General features: G+C 36.4%; 1 protein-coding gene across 1 annotated transcript; it reads right to left on the reverse strand.

Annotated features, from left to right (window-relative positions):
• Window positions 1–9,308: 9,308 nt before the first annotated feature.
• Window positions 9,309–17,276, reverse strand: LOC132829104 (nuclear factor interleukin-3-regulated protein-like). The gene is made up of 2 exons (XM_060846421.1): window positions 17,151–17,276; window positions 9,309–10,897 (listed from the first exon to the last, which is right to left on the reverse strand). The coding sequence occupies exon 2, from the start codon at window positions 10,555–10,557 to the stop codon at window positions 9,496–9,498; it is 1,062 nt and encodes a 353-aa protein (XP_060702404.1). The 5' UTR covers window positions 10,558–10,897; window positions 17,151–17,276; the 3' UTR covers window positions 9,309–9,495.
• Between the last annotated feature and the right edge of the window lie 3,603 nt (window positions 17,277–20,879).

Consider the following 20,879-nt stretch of genomic DNA (forward strand, 5'->3'; position numbering starts at 1 on the left):
GCAAGTAAGCTTGCTTTGTCCATTGTGTAAAACAAACATCTATCTTGAAGAATTTTTACAGTTATAAATTTCCATCACTTCAATTAAACATGATGAGCAAGGATTCTACCTTCATTAGTCTGTGCATTTGGAATTGAATACTGACTGTAGCAGTAACCAAAAATTCAGACATCAACACATTAAAAACCATGCATTTGTTTGCAGCTCATCTTTGCAGAATTTGACTTCCTGTTGGAACCTTTGCTTGTAATGTTTTTGTCAACCATCCACCATTTACATTCTTATGTCTACATTTAAGTGGGATACTGTTGTATGGCAGAGGCATTTTCTATTAAGAAAAGGCTGAAGGGTAATCAGATAGGAAGTTTTAAGGTTATAATGGTACTTGACAAGTTGAGACATCTATATATTCACACTGACTGGAGAGATCAAATTAAGGGCCATAAACATAAAATAGCCACAACCATTTCCAGTTGGGCATTCAGGCAAAATGTATATACCCAGAGTGGTTAGAATGTGGATTAGTTGAGGTAAACCACTTAGTTGCATTTAAAATGAAGTTAAGTAGATACTAGAGGGAGAAATAAATACAATGATATGTTACTAGTGTGAGATCAAGTGGTGGTTGAACTGCTCACCTGGAACATGAACTGCACCACAAACCATTTGGATCACGTGCATATCACTGTGCTATAACTTCTGCATTTCCACATAATGGCTACTTATAGGAAAGTATCTCATGATCTAATAATTTTCAGTGCAACATTTTCTTCTCTTTTCATTTGCCAGATAACAATTCTTCATCTCTTTCTCATCTCTTTGTGCTTTCATTTACTAATGAGAACGATGTTCTTGTAATGATTTTGTTTTGCATTCTGCTTCAAACAGCAATACATAAAAAAATACAAAATAAATTACAGGAACACTTAAGGAAGGTGACTGGTCTATTCTACATTATTGTTGTTGTGAAAGAGATTTCCAAGCATTCACCATCCAGTTATTTCCTGCAACTTTTAAGTCAAGCTTTTAAAATGTTGCTGACGACACTGTCTTGTAATATTGCTGGGTGCATCTCTGAAGCTGGAATGTCGTTGATTGGTGTTCTGACCTTAAGAATGTCACCTTTAATTAAAATAATTAAGGAGATAATTCCAGGTCAGCGGCTGTTGCACGATTCTTCCCTCTAACCTCCCCACCACTCCCTCAAGCCCCACTGCCAATATCCTGCAGATGTTAAATCAAAAAGCAGTCCCACCCCAGTTTTTCATCCATGAGAATTTGGTTCATAAAGCCAACATGTGAAAAATTCAGTTTGCTCTCACTTTTTAGAAATTAGTGGATATTACCCAAGTGCCATTTGAATTTCTGCATAGTGTCTGTGGCAAGCATGCACACTTATGGACCAAAGTACACAACGCTAGCACACTATGATGTCATGTGTAATGAAGCTTTTATACCAGTAACACCACTTTGAAACATAACAGCCCGGTCAACCCTTCTCATACCTTCACACAACAGATTGGGGCAATTGCTGAGGCAATTGCTAGAGATTGAATTTGAGAATGATTTTAACAGCCTTGTCCACTTGTGAAATGATTGAACTTTTTATGGTACTGCATCCATGACTCAATTTTCAGCATTAGACTTTGAGGCTTTGTTTGTCCATTAACCTTTGGGCATACCTAGAGAATTTCTTCCCCTCCTAAGTTGTGGATATAAGATAGTACCCTTCCTTTCCACCTTCTCCACCATGATCTCAAGTTAAATCTACACCATAAGATTTCAGTGTAAAAATACTTAGTAAAACAACAAACATTCAAAATAAGTGGTTTCATTTTAAATTGCAAGGCAAAATTATTTTGTTTCTAGCTGGAGATTCAGCCAGAGAGGCATGTATAAAAATATCCATCAAAAGGAAAACATGGTTTCAGCAATAACATCTCATTCAAAAAACAATCTTCAATAGTGTTGCCTTCCCCTCGGCTGACATTACATTGCAGTACTGAGTTCATTCTGAAGGCCTCAGAGTAGGGTGTAAACCCAGAAAACTTCAACACACCAGCAAAAGTGTTATCTCTGAACCACTCAACAACCTTGGTGAGATCTTACGTATGTTGTATGTATGTGCTTAGGAGCCAAACAGGAGGGATATGCAGTTAACAGAAGGGAAACCATCATTAAAATGTTAACTTCTGGTCACAACCTCAGTATAATTGGATTAAATATTTTCTTAAAATTGAGGTTACAAGCCTTGTAAAAACCGATCTAATGCTTCCAGAAAATGAGCTGTGTAAAATATGGTGACTACTTCCATGGTTATTCATTAAACAAATTTACAACATACAACTTCATTTAAGATTTGTTTATGCACACTCTCCTACAGAAATTAAACTCAGCAAATGCAAGTTTAAAACAAATAAAGTCATTAACATTTTTTAATATTTTGAAAAGACAATTATCTAGACAGTACATAGTTCTGAATTTCCAGCATGCAGTGGCACAGTTACATGGATGAAAAGATGTATCATATTGACTCTATTTCACACAAGTAATATTGGCAGAATATTGTCATAACTTGAAAATCCAGATCTAGAAAATATATGGGAAAAAATGGAAATCAGAAACACATAAGTAATAATTTGAGAGAATAAAATAGGGATAATTTTTTTCTTCACAGCAAATAGCAGAAACCTACATTGTTCTATCATTACTTGTCAACATTAGTCATTAAGTTGGCTACAGCAGCAGTTCTGTAAGTTTTGTTTCTTCAGAAAGCTAGTCTAAATACACCTACAAATAGTTTATGGTGTGTGGGTGTTACTGATTTATTGCCCAACCTGAAATGCGCAAAAATCTGTTAACAGTCAACCATATTGTTGTGGATCAGGAGTCGCATGTTGACCATACCAGGTAAGAATGCCAGACTTCCTTCCTTAAATGAAGCAGATGGGAATTTTTTTCATGTGATTTTACAGTGATTAGTCACATTGTCGCCACTGGGCTAATTTTTTTTTGTTGAGACATTTATTGAATTCAAATTTTACCATCTACCATAATGAAACTTGAACCCACATCCCCAGAACATTGAGCTTGATTCTCGAAAATTGTGTGAAGTAAAATAAAATTGAAACTGTGAAGTACAGATCATTGTTATATAATTATTAGAGCATAATAGTTAATTTTACTCAGAAATTAAAAATGGAATTTTTTTGGTTTTTATTTTGACTATTAAGGTGCTCAATTCATCACAACCATTTTGAAAATAATAATTCTAAGTGTCTTTACATAGGAATGACTAAACAAAACACATTTTATAGTTTACTGATACTACACAAAAACTATATATACAGATTAACACCTGTATGAAATCATGACTTTCCAATGTCTAACACATCTACTCAGTACAACATATTGCTCTATACTAAAAATCATTTTGTTACAAACATAGGAACAGTAGGCCATTCAGCCCATTGATCCTGTCCCTCTATTCAATATTATCATTAGTTGTCCAAACACTTCAATGCCCTCTAACTATCCCATTCCCATAACCCTGGATCACAGTGGTACTAATAATTACCATGGTAATCAGAAATCTTATCAATCCCAAACTCAAAGCTACTCTAAGGCTGAGCTTCCATAACCTTTTGTGAGAGAAAATTCTAAAGAAACATAACTCTCTGAGTAAAACATGTTTTCCTCATCTTGGACCAAGGGACATCCCCTTTATTTTTAAATTCTGCCTCTTGGTTCTTGACTCTCCAACTAAAAAAAATTCTACTGACATCTGCCCTATCACTTTAAATATTCTGTAAGTTTCTATGAAATCACCTCAAATGCTTCAAAACTCCAGAGAATATAGGCCTAGTGTCTTGAATCTTTCTTTGTAGAACAGTCCTGCCAACCCAAGAAGAAGCCTGCTAAATCTTTGTTGCACTTCTTCCATGCCAATCTTTCCTGAGATAAGGAAACTATAACTGCACAAATACTCCAGATGTGGCCTAACCAATATAATCGAGAAAAGATCTCTGTGCTCGCGTGCTCAAATCCTCATTCAATAAAGGGTAACATTCCATTAGCCTTATTTAGCCTGCTTATTAGCCTTCAGTGACACATCAATAAGGACACCTAGGTTCTATTGTACGTCTTCTTTCCAACCTACTACTATTTAAGAAATAATCTGCACATCCATTCCTCATACCAAAGTAGATAACTTCACAATATTCCACATTATATTCCCTCTGTCACGTTCTTGCCCATTCGCTAAGTCTGTCCAATTCTCCTGAAACTGCTTTACATCTTCACTACAACACACGTAGCTTTGCACCATCCAAAAATTTGGAAATATTACATTTGGTCCCCACCTCAAAATGATTGATCGTACGGTCAACAGCTCACAACTTATGAATGGCTTAAGTACCGATATCTTGCAATATCCACTAATTACAGTCTGCCAACACAAAAAAGACCCAATGATTCCTATTTTCTGTTCCCTGTCTGTTGGCCAATCATTAATTCATGCCAGGACATCACTTACTATCCCAAGTGCTTTAATTCTTCTAACGAGCTTATTGAGTGGGATTTTATCAAACCATTCTAAAAATCAACACTAATTTGTTCCTTTCTAAAGAAACAAATTAAACTGGGGACAAAATGAGAATCATAAATTATGCAAGCAATTTTTCATAAATGGAAAATATCTAGGGATATAAGGAATACTACCAAGATGCTAAGAAACTCTAGCAATTGGCACTTAAGATAATTATGGTCTTACAAAATTAACAAGATTACTCACCTGCATGCAAGGGAGCAAAAACTGTAAGCTATAAAAATGACCTATAACGCCTATGAAAACTATCACACACGATTGTAATATTTAGGGCATATGTGACTTCAAAATCAATACAATTTTCAACTGCTTAAAAACCATGTCTCCCTTAACAAAACTTTACAACCTGATTGGCTTTCCCAGTTTTTCTTCAAAGGATGACATTTTCTTTCAATAAAAATAACTGTTAAAAATGTTGGCCTTTCAACAAAAATAACTATTACAAATGTTGGCATTCTGCCAAAATGGCATGCGGTCTTTTTCCAAGAAATAGTGACACAATATTTTATTGATGATAACAATTCCTTACGTAAGACTGCTGAACACCAGATAAAACTATGTATGTCAAAACTTACTGTGAGTTGCTTTTAACTGGGCGTACTTTAAAGCTTCGAGGAGAAAGTGAGGACTGCAGATGCTGGAGATCAGAGCTGAAAATGTGTTGCTGGAAAAGCGCAGCAGGTCAGGCAGCATCCAAAGAGCAGGAGAATCGACGTTTCGGGCATGAGCCCTTCTTCAGGAATCACAAACTTGCTGTGATAAACTGTTTTCATCAATGACTTAAACGCAAACTCCACATGTAGCACTTTATTCACAAGTTTTTAAAAATAAACTTAACGCATTATTGCTGTGGAGATCAGACTTTTATTTTTGCAACATACACAATTCATCTTTCTTTATACTCATTCACTAATATATTAGTTTGTTTGAAATAATGAATTTCAATAGACATTTTCTCAAAAAGATTTAATGATTTGCCGATTAGCCAATTGAACTTTATAAATACATTTGAATTAATCACAACACACTGTCACTTGGAGCTTAGCCAAAAGAATTATATAGAAAATATTTCACAAATAGCAATACATCATTTAATAAATGTCACAGCTCTGTAAATTACAAATGTTATATATGTGTTATGAACATGATTTTGTATCAAGATGGTTAAGTACTGAACCAGATGCTCAGTTTAACTCACATTATACCAAGCTGAACTGTATTCAATAAATCTGGTAAATTGAGGGCTATAGTCAGTAGAGGCCTTATAACACAGCGGGTGGCACCTTGCCTACAGGCCGGAAGCTCCAGTTCAGATCTCACCCTCGGACTTGATGGCCAAGGACAGTGTGTTCAAAATACAGCCAAACAGGTCGAAAATCAACAAGCACATCCTTCCAACACATGCCAAAAGCAGCCAATAAGAATGGAAAAGATTCCTTGTCATGATGCAATGAACACTGGAGTTTCAACCATCCTGATATTTAGTTCCAGAGTACAAACAATTAAGAATGCAAAATAAAAATCAAAAGGACTATGGATGCTGTGAATCAGAAACAAAAACAGAAGTTGCTGGAAAATCTCAGCAGTTCTGGCAACATCTGTGAACAGAAATCAAAATTAACGTTTCAGATCAGGTTCTGAGGAAAGGTCACTGGACCCACAACGTTAACTTTGATTTCTCTGCACAGATGCTGCCAGACTGGCTGAGCTTTTCCAGCAACTTCTGTTTTTGTTTGTAATTAAGAATGCACTTTGCTGCAGCAACTCAGACGCTCAGCAATACCATCTTTCCAAAGTTGTTCATGTTCAAGAGCAAATAATTGACACATAAAGAATACAACATTAATTCAAAAGATGCTGCACCTTGGGGGTCAATATTTATATTACTTGAAGGCAAAGATAAAACTTATCTTTAAAAAAACTTCAATGTGGTTCAGTAATTTTTTTAAGAACACTCAATTCAAAACTGATGCAATTCAAAAAAAAGTGACTTCAAATAACAGTTAGGTGGCAAGCTGAGTGAACTTGATTTGTATGAAGGTCTTTTCTCATCTTAACTTGGCCATAACTCCTAGAAATTGTGGACAGTGAAACTCTGCATCAAATGCACAATTAAACATAAAAATGTAGACATTGCTGATTTCTGCTCCTACATATTTAAGCTGTTGCAATCTTTATAGAAGCAATAATTACAGAGTCAATGAATGACATGAACTTAGTCTCTTCATATCACGTCCTAGCTGTAAAATCTACTGAAAATGTTCATCCTTGTTGAAAGAGATTTTTAATAGTGAACGAAGTCATAATAATTAAGTGCTGTTACTTCTTGAAGAACTATTTTTGTGGCATTTAGATCATTTAACCATTTATTTTAAAATAATATTTTTAGCGATTATATTACAGCTTTTAGCATAATTCTATGTCCATGTCTAATCCATTTTAAATTGTGCTTTGCAGTCTATCTAGTTGATTATTCTGATTAATGCTAGATGGAGACAGAAATCAATCACACTGTAATTAGGGAACTCAAGTTCCTGCAATGTCAACATTTTTGTGATCACTCTTTTTTAGGTCAGCAGTGATTGCCATCCCTTTGCTGCAGATCAAAAATCCGCTAGGTTCTCATAAAGGTCATTGTTGACCACAGTCATTTTGGCTTCAATCACAATAACTAACATATCAATCTTCACCTCCCCCAGTTACATGATACAGAGTATATCACACAGAATCAGGCCATATGGCTGAACAAATCCATGCCAATGTTCATATTCAATATTTGAGACTCATCATGAAGACCACTGTGATTAGTGGAGAAATAACTAATCAGTTTCATACAGGTCAGAAAAGTTACTCATTGGATCTCTGTTTCACTGACCTTAACTTAGGCAATAATGGAGGTCCAGATTGGGGTTGATACAGGTGGTTGCAGTTGATTTCAGCATTTCTGCCTAAATGAATCAGTTGCTTCTCATGGTTCCCCAGTGCCTCCTGCATGTAAGTTAGGGTAAACCAACGAGGCCAAGATAACTGCACCAGTTAAATAACTTGCTAATGTTCAGGGTTCAACATTTGTTCAAAGGTCCCAAATCTGTCAGAGTGGGGATCTGGAACCCATAAATGTCAGTTGGGACCCAAAGAGCAAATTTTGAGAAGGCAATCAATTAGATGGTAGCCTCAAGAAGAAAGTTTCCCATGACTGGAAAGCCAGTAGAAGATTTTCCACAATGGAAAGAACAATAATCGCATCATAGATGGGTTTCTTATACAGGTGGTGGAACAAGAGGCCAATCAAGATGAAGGTGCTCTGAAGAGTTCTTCAAGGATTAAAAGTAAAGACTGGTTCAATGTTGCCAGACTATCATTATGAAAATAAAGCACCTGTACTGGGCAGCCTGCACGCTCCTAATGGGGTTGGGGTTAAATTCAATGAGGGCCACCCCAAACTGTTGCCAGAGGTCACGGCAGGGGCTTGCCTGCACAGATAGGATCTGACAAATGTTCTACCATGAGTGAATTTAATTGGCAATCTCCTGCTCATGAACAGTTAGCCATCACCTCTCTGAGCAAACTTCAAAGAAAATTTTCCAAGGGCAGAAGATAAAAATTCTGGGCTTACTTGCCTCTGGTCATACCTCCAAATTCTACTATAAATGCAGTTCTCAAAGCTTAAACTTAAAAAATAGCTAATCGTCACTTTACTGAGACAATATGGGCTTGCTACCTCCAAAGAACCATTTAGCCATCAGCTCTTGCCATTAGGTCTTGCTGATTTTTGTTATATCTTTAACAGGTCAGTATCACCACAAATGAAAACACCAAAACACCAATTAAACATACATAAAAACTGTTATTTCTGCAAAAATTTTTTTTTACATATTTAAAGGTAACTAATTCACTTGCATCTATGAATGGATCCAGGTTATAAGAAATAAAAATATAATGCGTGCTTAAAGAAAATAAATCCGATTGAAGAATTTATTACCAAGCTTGAATTTAGGTAATCCAACATAAGAAGTGAAAAAGAACAATATCGTTCAGCAGGTTCACGCTTGTAAGCAGCATAAGTCAACCAAAGTACATGCGAAATTCAAAGCTAACAATTTACTGTTGACAATAATAGTGATTAAAAACTGTCAGTTTAACATTGATATAAGTAAATCATTTTTATATGTATTTAGTCATTTCATGCCTTGGGTCAGCATGCTTAAGTTTTGATTGCTTCCATGATAAGTGAAGAAGTGTCAAAAAGATGAAGGCTATTAGCATAAACTGAACTGCATTTTAACATCTTCGGAAGAAGTGTTATTTCTTAAACCCTCAAGCTAACAGGGTGCATGCTTGTTTTTGTAATGTTCATTTTTTCTAAAAGTTTGTTTTTGTTTATGCAATGCACAACAATTTAACCCGATCAGATATGATGTAGCACAAAACAGGCACCTCAACTAAAAAAGGTAATTGCCAGCAACCAGCAAGTTATTTAGATAACAGTATTACAAAATGAAATTTCAGTTCATAATTCACAACTTCATTGCTCACCATTATTATCAATTATGTAAACACATTCTATTCTATTAAAGTGTATTTATAATTGCACTAAGATGCTTCTTTTCAATATTGCTATCAATGTGATATTAATAACAAAAATGTATAATACATTTAATTTAGACAGGCCTACCAATAAAATATACTAATCTTTTATCCACAGCACTATCAAAATGTTTAAAAACTTTGGAAGCTGAAATAGGAGGAGCAGACTACTCAGCCTTAAAAAAAACTTCAACTTTGAGATTGCACTGTTTCTGATTAATTTTAAAAAGTCAAGAAAACAGAATTAAGAAATATTAAACAAACTCTGCTCAATGTATGATGATGATTAATAGATTCTTCAATTAAACTGAATGGCAAATCGATAACGGAATAAAAGGTCTAAATGCTGCTTTGTAATTGCAAATACCTCCACAGAAACGCACATTAATGTCCCTAATCTCTGTCAATGAGGCACTTCTAGCCTTTGCGAGGCGGGGTTCGTCCTTCCATGGCATCTCAAGATCAAATTCTGCATCATCCTTTTCTTCTTTTGCAATCATTGATTTTGCCTTAATTCTCAGTTTGTGAGGAAGGGCAGAACTATTTGCTTTGGGCGTTGTAGAGAATTCATATCCGCAACTACCGACAGGAGAAAAATGATGCATTTTAGGTACCTGTTGTTCGTCTTCCGCGTCATCTTCTGACTCTCTTTTACTGTTTTTAGGGTCTGCCTCTGTTACATTTGAGGAAGTATTTGAAGGTCTGTGATAGGGATATGCTTCACTGAATGTATGTGAGTATCTGGAATATATTGATTGATTCAACGACGAATTATGTACTATGGACTCATCCGTAGAAAAATCTACAGGGTTTTGCTTCTGCACTCTAACCGAAGCAGGGCTAGTGCACTTCATATGGAGTGGGCTAGCTCCTGTAAGTTGTGAACTGGAATCAACAGGATTGACAGACACACTTTCTGAGGTATATGTTGTGTGACTGTGGCAACAGCTATCCCTCAGAAATGGGCTGTCCACTTCCAGAAAGTGAGAGTCCATCTCTAACGCTCTGTGCCTTGCGAAGTATTTCTGCATGCAGCCTTGCAGGATCTGGGCTTCCTGGGCGTAGGCTGCGGAGCTGATGAGGCCGTACCTCATCTTCAAGGTGAGTAGCTCGGCCCGGAGGCAGGCGTTCTCCTCGTTGAGGGCCAGCATTTTGCTCTCCAGCACAAGGTCGTTGAAGCGTCGCTTCTCGCGCGACCGTTTGGCCGCCTCGTTGTTTTTGCGCCGCTTTTCCCAGTAAGAGGCGTCCTTTTTCTCCTCGGGCATGAACTCTCTCTTCCTGCGGGCATTGTATTTGCCCCTTAAGTTGGCGCTTTTCAAAGGCCGCGGCTCTAGGTCCGCGATGGCGTCGAATGTGGACAACATGGCCCTGGCTGGGCAGGATGAGGCCTCTGCAGCGAGGGACTGGGACGTGGGGGGGACTTAATCTGTCTTTAAGACTGCTTTCTCTTGCTTTTTTTTTATTCTTTAGCTTTCACAACGGGTAACTCAGCGGTGGCTGGAGAGCCGACGGCGACTCCTAATCCATCCAGAGACTGCAGGGTTGACAAGTCCAATGGACAGCCTCTACCTCACCAACATGGCGCCGCGGGCCCTCAGCCTCCAACCGCTCCTGCACATGCGCGGCTGCTGCCCACTCCACGTTGCAACTCTTCGCAACTTTGTTCCAAGTTTGATGCAGTACCCGAATTACAGTTTAGGACATCTGCGAAAACCACATTTAAAAATTGTTATAATCGTGCACCAGCGTTAACAAAGGAAGGAAGATCATTTCTGCCAGTAATACCTGTAATGTGGCGAAAGATGCGATTTTGCAACCAATATTAGGGTTTGCAGATGGACTAAATTGAGGGTGAGGTTAATTCCATACAGCCAAGACTGGAATACTTGTTCACACTATACCCACCCCAATCAATATATTTCAATTACCGTTATAAAAACAATATCTAATAACTAGCAAAGCCGAAGAGCCCCACTTTGGTTGCAGAGATATCTCAACATCCGTAGTACTGCACCTAAGAGTTTCACAGGCAGGTATCAGATGTGGGCTGTTGGTGCCCTCCGCGGAAGCATTTTTTTTTGGCTGTTTGTTACCTAATATTTTTTGATGAGAGATTAGACTTGCTTCTTGAACGCCTAACTGTTAAAGTACTCACAGCACTGAAAGATTTGCAATATTACAGAACTTTTCTTTCATCAGTACCGGCGATTTGATCTTTCTGAAATTTCCCCACTGTATTCCATTTTTGTTTCTGTTCACTAGAATTTCCGCTTTAAACACTGTCCACTCTCTTTTTTTCCCCCCAGCATCTTTTCCATTTTTGGACGGTTTATTTCTATTTCACATTTCTCCCGTGTCAATTTCTCTTCTCACATTTGTTTATCTCACTACTTTACGGCAACTAATTCTAATGGATGAAAACTGCAGATAATGCAGTGCTGATACGTATAGTAGGTTCAAAAGGAAGATTACAGTAAACCAAAAAAAACTGTTCTTGAGATACGAACGGCGTAATAAAAGCACCAGTAGATTCGACTATCTTCAAACATGTTTTATTCACCTGAATACTTCAAGTCTTCCTCTATTGTTTCCCGCTCGTATATAAAAGAGCTGACATATTTTGAGACAACAGAAATAGACTGCTCGGCTCGGAAGAACCGAGCGAAAATGTTCAAGAATTTTACATTAACCACGATGAGTCCAACACTTAGTGTGCCACCTCCATGTCTAGACTTTTTCAAAGAAACTGAAACAGTCAAATAAACACCCACGTGCCATCTCTACACAGAATAGATTCTGACAACAAAAGTGAGATCGCATTTCTAAGAACAAAAGGGCTTAAAAATGTGCAAGGATGGAGAATGCTTCTTTTCTGATTTTAGCAGGAGTAATTTAACACTGAGTTTTAGTTCGAGAGAAAGGTGCTTTCAAATATTGACAGTTTAGTTTTCTCGATCATTTGCTAAACATCAGAATGTTTTTAAATATCCTTGGGCACTCCAGTATTGATACCACTACCAGATTGAAGACAGTTTAAAAAATGAACCCAAACGTTGTTGCTAGAATATTTACGGCATGTATTTATTGTCTAACTTTGTACATATTTCGAAAACTAGTTAGTTAACCCTGAAAATGTAGTCACTCTACATAGACATATTAAACTATTTTGTGTGCATGATTTGTCCATAAAATATACCTTAAAAAAGGAAGAAACACTTCACTAAAACAGTACATAGCTAATGTTATTTTCTGGAGAAATGGACATATAATATAACCTGTTTCCACATGCAAGCCAAAGAGTTCTAAACTGCATATGATGTTGTTCTGACAACTTTGAAATTGAAACAGTAACTGTCATGAAATTGAAAACTGGTACTGCTTAAAAACATTAATGTTAAATTTCTGTTGAATCGGATATTAAACTATCGTTTTATCATATAAATAGTACATTTGAAGCAATTTCAGTTACATTTACTTGATAATGTTTCCCAAAATGCATTATCTTAGGGTCTCCTGTGTATCCAAAGTTATACAAATATAAAAGACAGAATGTGGTGTTTGTCTACATGGATGGGGTAGGTATCTCGCTTTTCAATGATTTGTTTAAAATAATCTGAAATGCACATTTTTGTGCTCCATTTTACATACAGTAGCAATGACACTGAGAACGTTACTGTTCTCTAAACACCATTTGAAGCTGATTTCAGTTAACCTGAGGAATAGAGTGATTTTTTATAAATAGCTAGATTGCAGAAAATGTAGGAAAAAAATTGTGAAAATACTCCTGTACAGTGAGTTTTCACAAAGGAAATTTCATTAACACATTCCTGGAGGCAAGTAAAATTAATTGTGACTGCATCCTGTCAGACGAAATAAGATCAATAGTGTTTCAAATCACAGTTCAAAAATAGTCCATTTGGATGACAAATCTGTGTTTATTTTCTCCCATTCTTCTGCTAGCAACTCAAGCCTTTCGTGAAACAACTACTTAATTCTATCAGCAAAAATAACACTACCCCATTTCTGTGTAGTGTTCTTTTCTACACTTGGTTGCATTTTTACAATTTTGTTCAAATTTTAGCCTACAACTCTTTAGTCTCTTTCCAACTTCTCCCTTTATAACATAGTTTGATTTGTAATTGATTTCCTATGGTACAAATAGTGTAATATAATTTTGAAATGAAGACGGTTGAAAATGTAGCCAAGTGGATTGAGACACCTTCAGAAGCAATTTCCCCATCTTAGCAGTCTGGCAATATTACAAATGATGAGGATTGGAGTTTTAAAAGTCTCCAAGTGACTAAAAGTAAGATTTCTGAACCTTCTGAAAGTAAGTATTCATTTTCTAAAATTATTCTCAAATACTTAAATACATCTAATTTTTGGACATCAGTGAGCAAGCGTTTTTCCCTATGTGCTTACTCTGTTAACCTTCTCTAATGATTGCATGATACAGCCATAGTACTGATCTTAAACGATTGTAGAAGTAAATAGCAAGTAATCTCAAAACTGTTAATGGTAAAATTAACCTTAGATATTAAGAGGCAAGCTCACTCAATGTGTTGAGAGTACGAGTTGAAAATGTGTTGCTGGAAAAGTGCAGCAGGTCAGGCAGCATCCAAGAAGCAGGAGAATCGATGTTTCGGGCATGAGCCCTTCTTCAGGTGTCCTGAAGAAATGTTGATTCTCCTGCTTCTTGGATGTGCCTGACCTGCTGCACTTTTCCAGCAACACATTTTCAGCTCTGATCTCCTGCATCTGCAGTCCTCACTTTCTCCTGTTGAGGGTAAGGCCTAGAAACAATCTTCAATTTTCTGATTATGAATGGTGATATTTTGCTAGGTTTGTTGAATGTTGCTTTTTTTAATCCCAACCTTTCAGTTTCATACCTTTAGTAATTATTTATACTCTGTTTCAGGCATGTTAGATATCCAGTTATGGTAAGTTTACAATAATGCAATGTGGATCTTAAAGTGCACACCACATTATGCCATAAGACAAACCATTATGTAACATCCAAGTTATGTAGTTAAACAGATCAGCTACCAAATAAAAGGAAATGAAATTCCATAATTTATTTCATATTTACATATAAATTACTAGGTTCAATTCTATTTCTCTATTATTATACTTCAAGATATTGTTTAAATATGCATATACTGTGTCTATAACATATTAAATATATGGCTCTTCTGCCATCTTGAAGCACATTAATTTGCCAGTCCTATTTTACAATTTACAAAATTTGTTATTGCAAATTTTATATCACTACTAAATCATCAAGTGCACAGTAATCAGAACTTGCCTAAAACGTATGAACATCTTGGAGATCTTGTGATTGTTTAGGTCTTCAGGAATAGGAGAGTGGGAGTAAATTAAATCAGTTAGGTGTTTACATTATTAATATATGAATCTGAGTGGATTTTCAGTTTTGTACTGCAGTGCCAATCTTTCAAAAGCAAATATATATGCTCAGGCAACATTTCCAACGTTTGCTGCAGAAGACATGACCTGACGCTAGTGGGCGGGTCATCATCCTACGCTATCAAAATTTGCATGGCACTTTCACAAATGTACAGCGTACAGTAGTGGAAAATCTAGCCTACGAGTTTCTTTTTTTTCCACGAAACTTCAGCTACCATGTACGCAATGATTCTTCCATGATAAGAATCCCTGATGATTCACCATCTATAAATTCGCATTATCTATGTTTAACGATAGCAAGGCTGGTCAGGTGACCAAACTCGAATTAGGAAGTGATTGTTTTTCGCAAATTTGCCTTGTTTAATAAACACATTTTATTATTTACGAAGTACATAATTAACCTTCCCTAGTTCCATCACTTGACAGGGAATTGCACCGTAATCTAAGAGTTTGCTTGCTTCTGAATTATGAGTTATCACAAGGGGGCTCAGAGGACCAGCGATTTGCTTACCATCGTGCCGGGTTTGGCGTTGCGCACCGCCAGACGGATCAGCCAGGTTTGATTGTTCACTTCTAATGATCTCAGAGGGGTAGAGGAATTCTATCGTTGACCACAGGTGGTCTGCGCTGATTGTTAATATAATCATTTTTCGCGAGTACTTAGAGATGCCCACTGGAAATGTTCTTGTACGCACAGTGAAAACGGATGGTGTTGGGGAGGGGCGGAGGGGTATGTGGTCAGGCATCGTGTGGGGTGTCACCTATGTTTAGACAGGTTGTCATCTGTGCATGCAGGGAATATTTACTACTTTATCTGAAATAATCAATTATTATTTTTAAGGGGGAAAGGCCTGGGGAAAACTGGGCACTAAATACATTCACGGGGCATAGGATAGGAACAAGGAGTATTTAAACTGCCTTTATTTGGACACTCAGAGCTCCCAACAATTTGGAAAGAGTGATTGAGATATTAACAGATTTCTCATTTTGACATAAAAAACTTAAGCTTAGATCTTAAGTTTTTCCTTTTCATTTATAGGACAATAGTTAGTGTTAAGGTAACTCGAGTATGATGATTTGAAGGCATCTAGATGACAAAACTCTTAACATAGAACAAACTATTTTAGATTATTTCTGAACCTGTTGTAATATAACGAAATATGGATGAAAGCGAAGGGTTGCAATTTTTGCCCTAGCGGGTATTTTCTTGAGGTTGTGAGCATTACACAAGATAAAAATCCAATGACACAAACATTAGGCAATGCTTATCTTAAATGTGTATATTGTGGTAGCAAGGAGTCATGCATGAGGTTTCTGTTTCAGTAAGAAGTTATATTTTGTCAGTGAATAGAAGCTTAAACTGTATGATTCCATCCATATTCTGCACCAATGTACACACCGTCTCATTAGCTTCACTTTCATGTATTAAAAACAATTTTACAGGCTGTTGTGCATTGTTAGCGCCAAGATAACAAAACATCTCACCGTAAACTTCCCCACAGCAGTAATGCTAAGTCCAGTTGTCATATCCAAGATTAGTAAAAAAAAGTCTGGATGGAATATCGATTGTACAGGGGCCAGCAAATCTCCCAGACAACCTATTAGGTGACAGATTGTCTTAATTTACGTCTTTTGGGTTTAAAATCTACTGTAGTCCAAACCTTGCTGATTTTAAAGGCCTTATTTTTTTGATGACAATGGCGTTGTTTTTTTTTTAAATTCACTTCTCCAAGGCGTTTCGGTCAAGTGGATATTCATCCACCAGTCACGCCTGAATGTGAGGGTCTGTTGTCCAAGTTTTTGAATTCTACATTATAGTTGTTCTTTGATTTATCCGCTGTCGGCAGTGGCAGTCTGTGTTTTCCCAACGCTGTTTGCAAGGATAGTTAGCTTTCACAACTTCGCCTAGCGTTAAATGAGGCCATTAGCTCTTTGAAAACCTTATTCAGTTCGTCCACTCTTCCCCTCCCCAAATCCTACATTGTCATTTTCAAATATGTATCTAATTTTCTAAGAACGTTCCTTTGAATCTGTTTCCACCGCTCTTTCAGACAGTGCATTCCAGATTGTAACACCAGAAGTTGGACAAAGTGGGCCTATTAGATTATATCTTTATACATTTTGAGTAACCTTTTTAAACCAAGTTTTGAGGCAAGGGAGCGGTCAATACTTTTAGTAGGTAAAAGTTCAGTACTGGAAGCAGTACCTAATCCTAATTTATCGTGTAAATATTCTATTGCTGTCACCCGTTCCCTGTTCTTGCATCCATTTCAGAATGGTGCAGTGTTGCAATTGACGAAGATGTTTATGAACTGTTCTGGTACTGACACATATGAGTGCAAAGCAAGTTAGCAATGATATGGCAGTATTGACAACAGAGCTCGCATTACCATAGCACACCGTGAATTAATATATTGCACCAGCGTTGCATAAAAGACTGGCAACATATGAAGAAATGCTGAAACAATACAGAAAAGTGATGAGCTTTGTTGCAAGCTGCAATACATGGTAAACAAATAATTCAAATACTCACCGCAAATATCTCTTTGCGGGGCCTCTTTTCAGTATGTAACGGACTATCTGAATGTATCCGTGCCCGGTCTCCCGAGAACGGAGGGGAATCTGAAGTACAGCCTGTATAGATATGCGTGTTAATGGGTCAACCTGTTTTTGCATAACAAACGTGTAAAAAGGAAAGGGCATGCCGTATTTACGTAACCGCGGCTTACAGCGCAGTTACCATATATCAGCCTTAACTCCGGGGAGAGAATCACGAATATAATTAATCCTGGCCACAAGAGGGCAAGGTGAATTTGTTTTAAATTCGGAATAGTTTTAACCGATCCGCTGATTCGTATTATGGTTTGAAAGCAAGCACAGGAAGAGAAAAGCAATAAATGAAACTTGTCTTTGATATTCTCAGAATTAAAATAAAGTTAACGTAGTTAACAGCTGAAATTCCGGTCAATGATGACTTTTCAAGTCTTTCCTGATAAGAGTGGAACGAGCACAGTCTGTAAACCTACCTATTTAGGGAATTTCAATTCAGTTTAGTGAGAGTACAAAGAAAGCTTCACTATTGATGGTTATGGAAGAACCAGATTGCTATAAAAATTATGACAATAAAACTTTTAAAATGCGGCTGCTGGAAATCTGAAACAAAAGCAGAAACTGCTGGAGAAACCCAACAAGTTTGGCAGCATCTGTAAGAGAGAGCGGAGAGAACTTTTGGGGTACAGTGACCAGTAACTCGAAACTGTTTTCCCTGCACAGAAGTTTTAAAAAGAAACCCATGCTGCAATGAGGGTGATCTACGATTTAACTCCATTGTTACAGCCCAATATCATTTTGTAATAACAATGAGCTTTTTGAAACTTAGAATTGTGGAATAATCCATGTGTTTTCCCATCACAGATGCTGCCAGACCGCCTGAGTTTCTTCAACCATTTCTGCTCTTGCCAGTAACACCTCATCAGGTTCAGTCATGTCCTTTAGGGACTGACATTTGCCACTGCTGTGCGACCTCTCTTAGATGTGACTCAACACGCACAGTGGTGCATTTGCCTTCTGAAATGGCCGATTAACCTATTCAATTGTACTTCAAAGGAAATCAGAGATGGACAGTAAGTGGTGACTTTGCCAATTACACTTCCATGAATGACTATGTTAAAGTTCAAAGATGAGGAAGTGGCAGAAATGATGCTATTTGATAGAATTTAACACAAATACTTCTTTTCTTGACAGGTAGTTTCTTATAATCAATAGTAATCCTTGGATAAATTTAAACTTTATTATATAATACTTATACCATCCTGTCTCAGTGTTGGATTTGCCTTTGCTTGATTACATCCCCACCTAGAGTTTTGCATAGTATTACATCATAAGTTAAAATAAAAAGTTCTTCTGGTAAATCTAATAATGTGAATGAGATGTTTGGAAATTGCTACTGGAGTGACTCGTACTGATTTTCTTTGCTACAAACTAAAATGTATTTATGCAGCATTTGCTTAATTTTTCACCACTTTTCAATGTTAATTATTCAACACCAGAAGTTTAAAAAACCCACGCTGCATCGAGGGTGATCTACGAGTTAACTTTATTGATACATCCCAATATCATTTTGTAATAACAATGAGCTTTTTGAAACTTAGGATTGTGGAATAATCCCTATTTAGAATGCATTTTATAGTTTTAAGGCACTGTGGCATTTATGTCTAATTGTGAAATGGAAGGTGCCATTGCTTTAATTAATATAATTCAATGATTGTGTTCCATATCACAATGTCAACTTGGAACTTCACACACTTTAAACATTGATGCAAGGTATGTCATTCAACAAAGGAGGAAAAAGGGGAATAAATGAGTGAATGTTGAAAAAATATGTTGAATAATGAAGTTAGCCGGCCTGTTAGTCCATTTCACAGTAATGATAAAGTGAACCACACTGTCAGGACTCACATTTTCAACCTTCAAGTCTTTTCATAGTTACCGATGGGATATTTTTATTCCAAATTAATTGAGGTAATTATTGATTTTTACAAATTATTAATTTACAAGAAATGTTGGCTGAGCAAATATTGTTTTACACTTGTAAGTTAGTGGTTCCAGGAACTGATTGATGTCATCTAGATTTATTCTTGTTGGCTTTCAAAAGACCAGTTTTGCTTTTTTTTAAATACTTGTAAGTAAAGCATCTCAAAAGATGAGATCACTGGGCCAATTTTCTATGTAAAAGGTCATATTTACTTTTGGAGATAATTCTGACTCAATTGACATTTCAAGATTATGTTTATCTGGAAAAAAAAATGATGATCTGTTTTCTCACTTAATGTGTAAGACTGCATTATGAAATACTTAATACTTAAACAAAAATTCTTAATAATGCCATTATCTAAATAAGCAAATAAGAAAATATGTTAATCGATACTATCATGTTCTCCCATTTGAAGAAAGCCTGGATGTTGAAGTCAAAATTTTCAAAAGTGGTAAAACAAACGTTTGGATTACTTCAGTAAGCACAACATAACTGCAATCCTCGTCAAAAACAGTGGTTAGTAGTAATCATATAACCAGTAACCATATGAAACAGCATAGTTCCATCCATAAACAAACAAAAACTGGAATTGCTGGAGAAACACTGAAGGCCTGGCAACATCTGTGAAGACAAAATAAACAATTTGAGTCCAGTGACCTTTCTACAAAAATACAGCAGCTCAGAAGAAAAAGGTATTTATGCCGATGAAAAGGAACAGATTAATGGATAAAAATGGCAGTAAAATCTGGATTTAATTGGATGTTAGTGATTTAAAATTAAAAGTGACTCAAGAAAGATATTTCGCATCAGTGGCTAAGTTTCATAAGGTGTAAGACTGAACTTAAAAAGACAATACAATAATATAAGTGATTGATTAAGGAGAAATCTACATTAGTCCTGAGGATACCTTAAGTGCATCACAGGCAATTAGTACTGTTTTTGAAGTGTAGTCACTGTTGTAATGCAGGAAATGTAGCCGTTGACTTCTGCAAAGTCCCACAAGCACCAATGAGATAAATAACCAGATAACTTGTTGTAGTGGTATTGTTAGGCCATTGTTATAACATTGTATCTTGTATTAGATTAGGAAGGAAGTGTGCATATACAGTACACACTTCCCACTGTATGTGAAATGTAGCTTGCAAAGCAATAGCTGTCATTTAACATCACAGACCTTAAAGAAACCATTTGATTATCATTGTCCAAACTCTCTGAAAGAGCTCTCTGCCTAATGTCATTTAAGTGCCTATTCATTGTTCTTTTTTCTATTTTAAATGATTATTTTTTTTAAAAAGCAGTTCTAGATTCTACTTACCAGAGAAATTGTTTCTCATAAGACCTTCTTAGTCTTAGCAAAATGCTCATTTAAAGAAAAATTACTAAGTTGCATACTGTATGCTCACCTCAATGATATAGGCAAGATAATTTGTTTTTTGTGAAGTTCCAGCTGTAATTTGAATTTTCCATAATATCAGGTTACTTTATATAGATTTCAACAAGCAGAGAAATAATGTATATCCTGCTTTTGCACATGGATGAATATACATATAAACATTACTTATTTGAATGTGTGTTTGTATTTATAATATAACACATTAGTTTTGATTCTAGGTGATTTTTAAAACATATCAGTGTTCCAAGCAGCATTCAACAGCTTTGCAGCTCTACTTTAGAATTAAGCTTGAAAACACACTTGCATCAAATATTCAGAGCCACAGCAAGATGTGA

The sequence above is a fragment of the Hemiscyllium ocellatum genome, chromosome 28 (genome assembly GCF_020745735.1).
Source record: "Hemiscyllium ocellatum isolate sHemOce1 chromosome 28, sHemOce1.pat.X.cur, whole genome shotgun sequence".
NCBI classification, from domain to species: Eukaryota; Metazoa; Chordata; class Chondrichthyes; order Orectolobiformes; family Hemiscylliidae; genus Hemiscyllium; species Hemiscyllium ocellatum.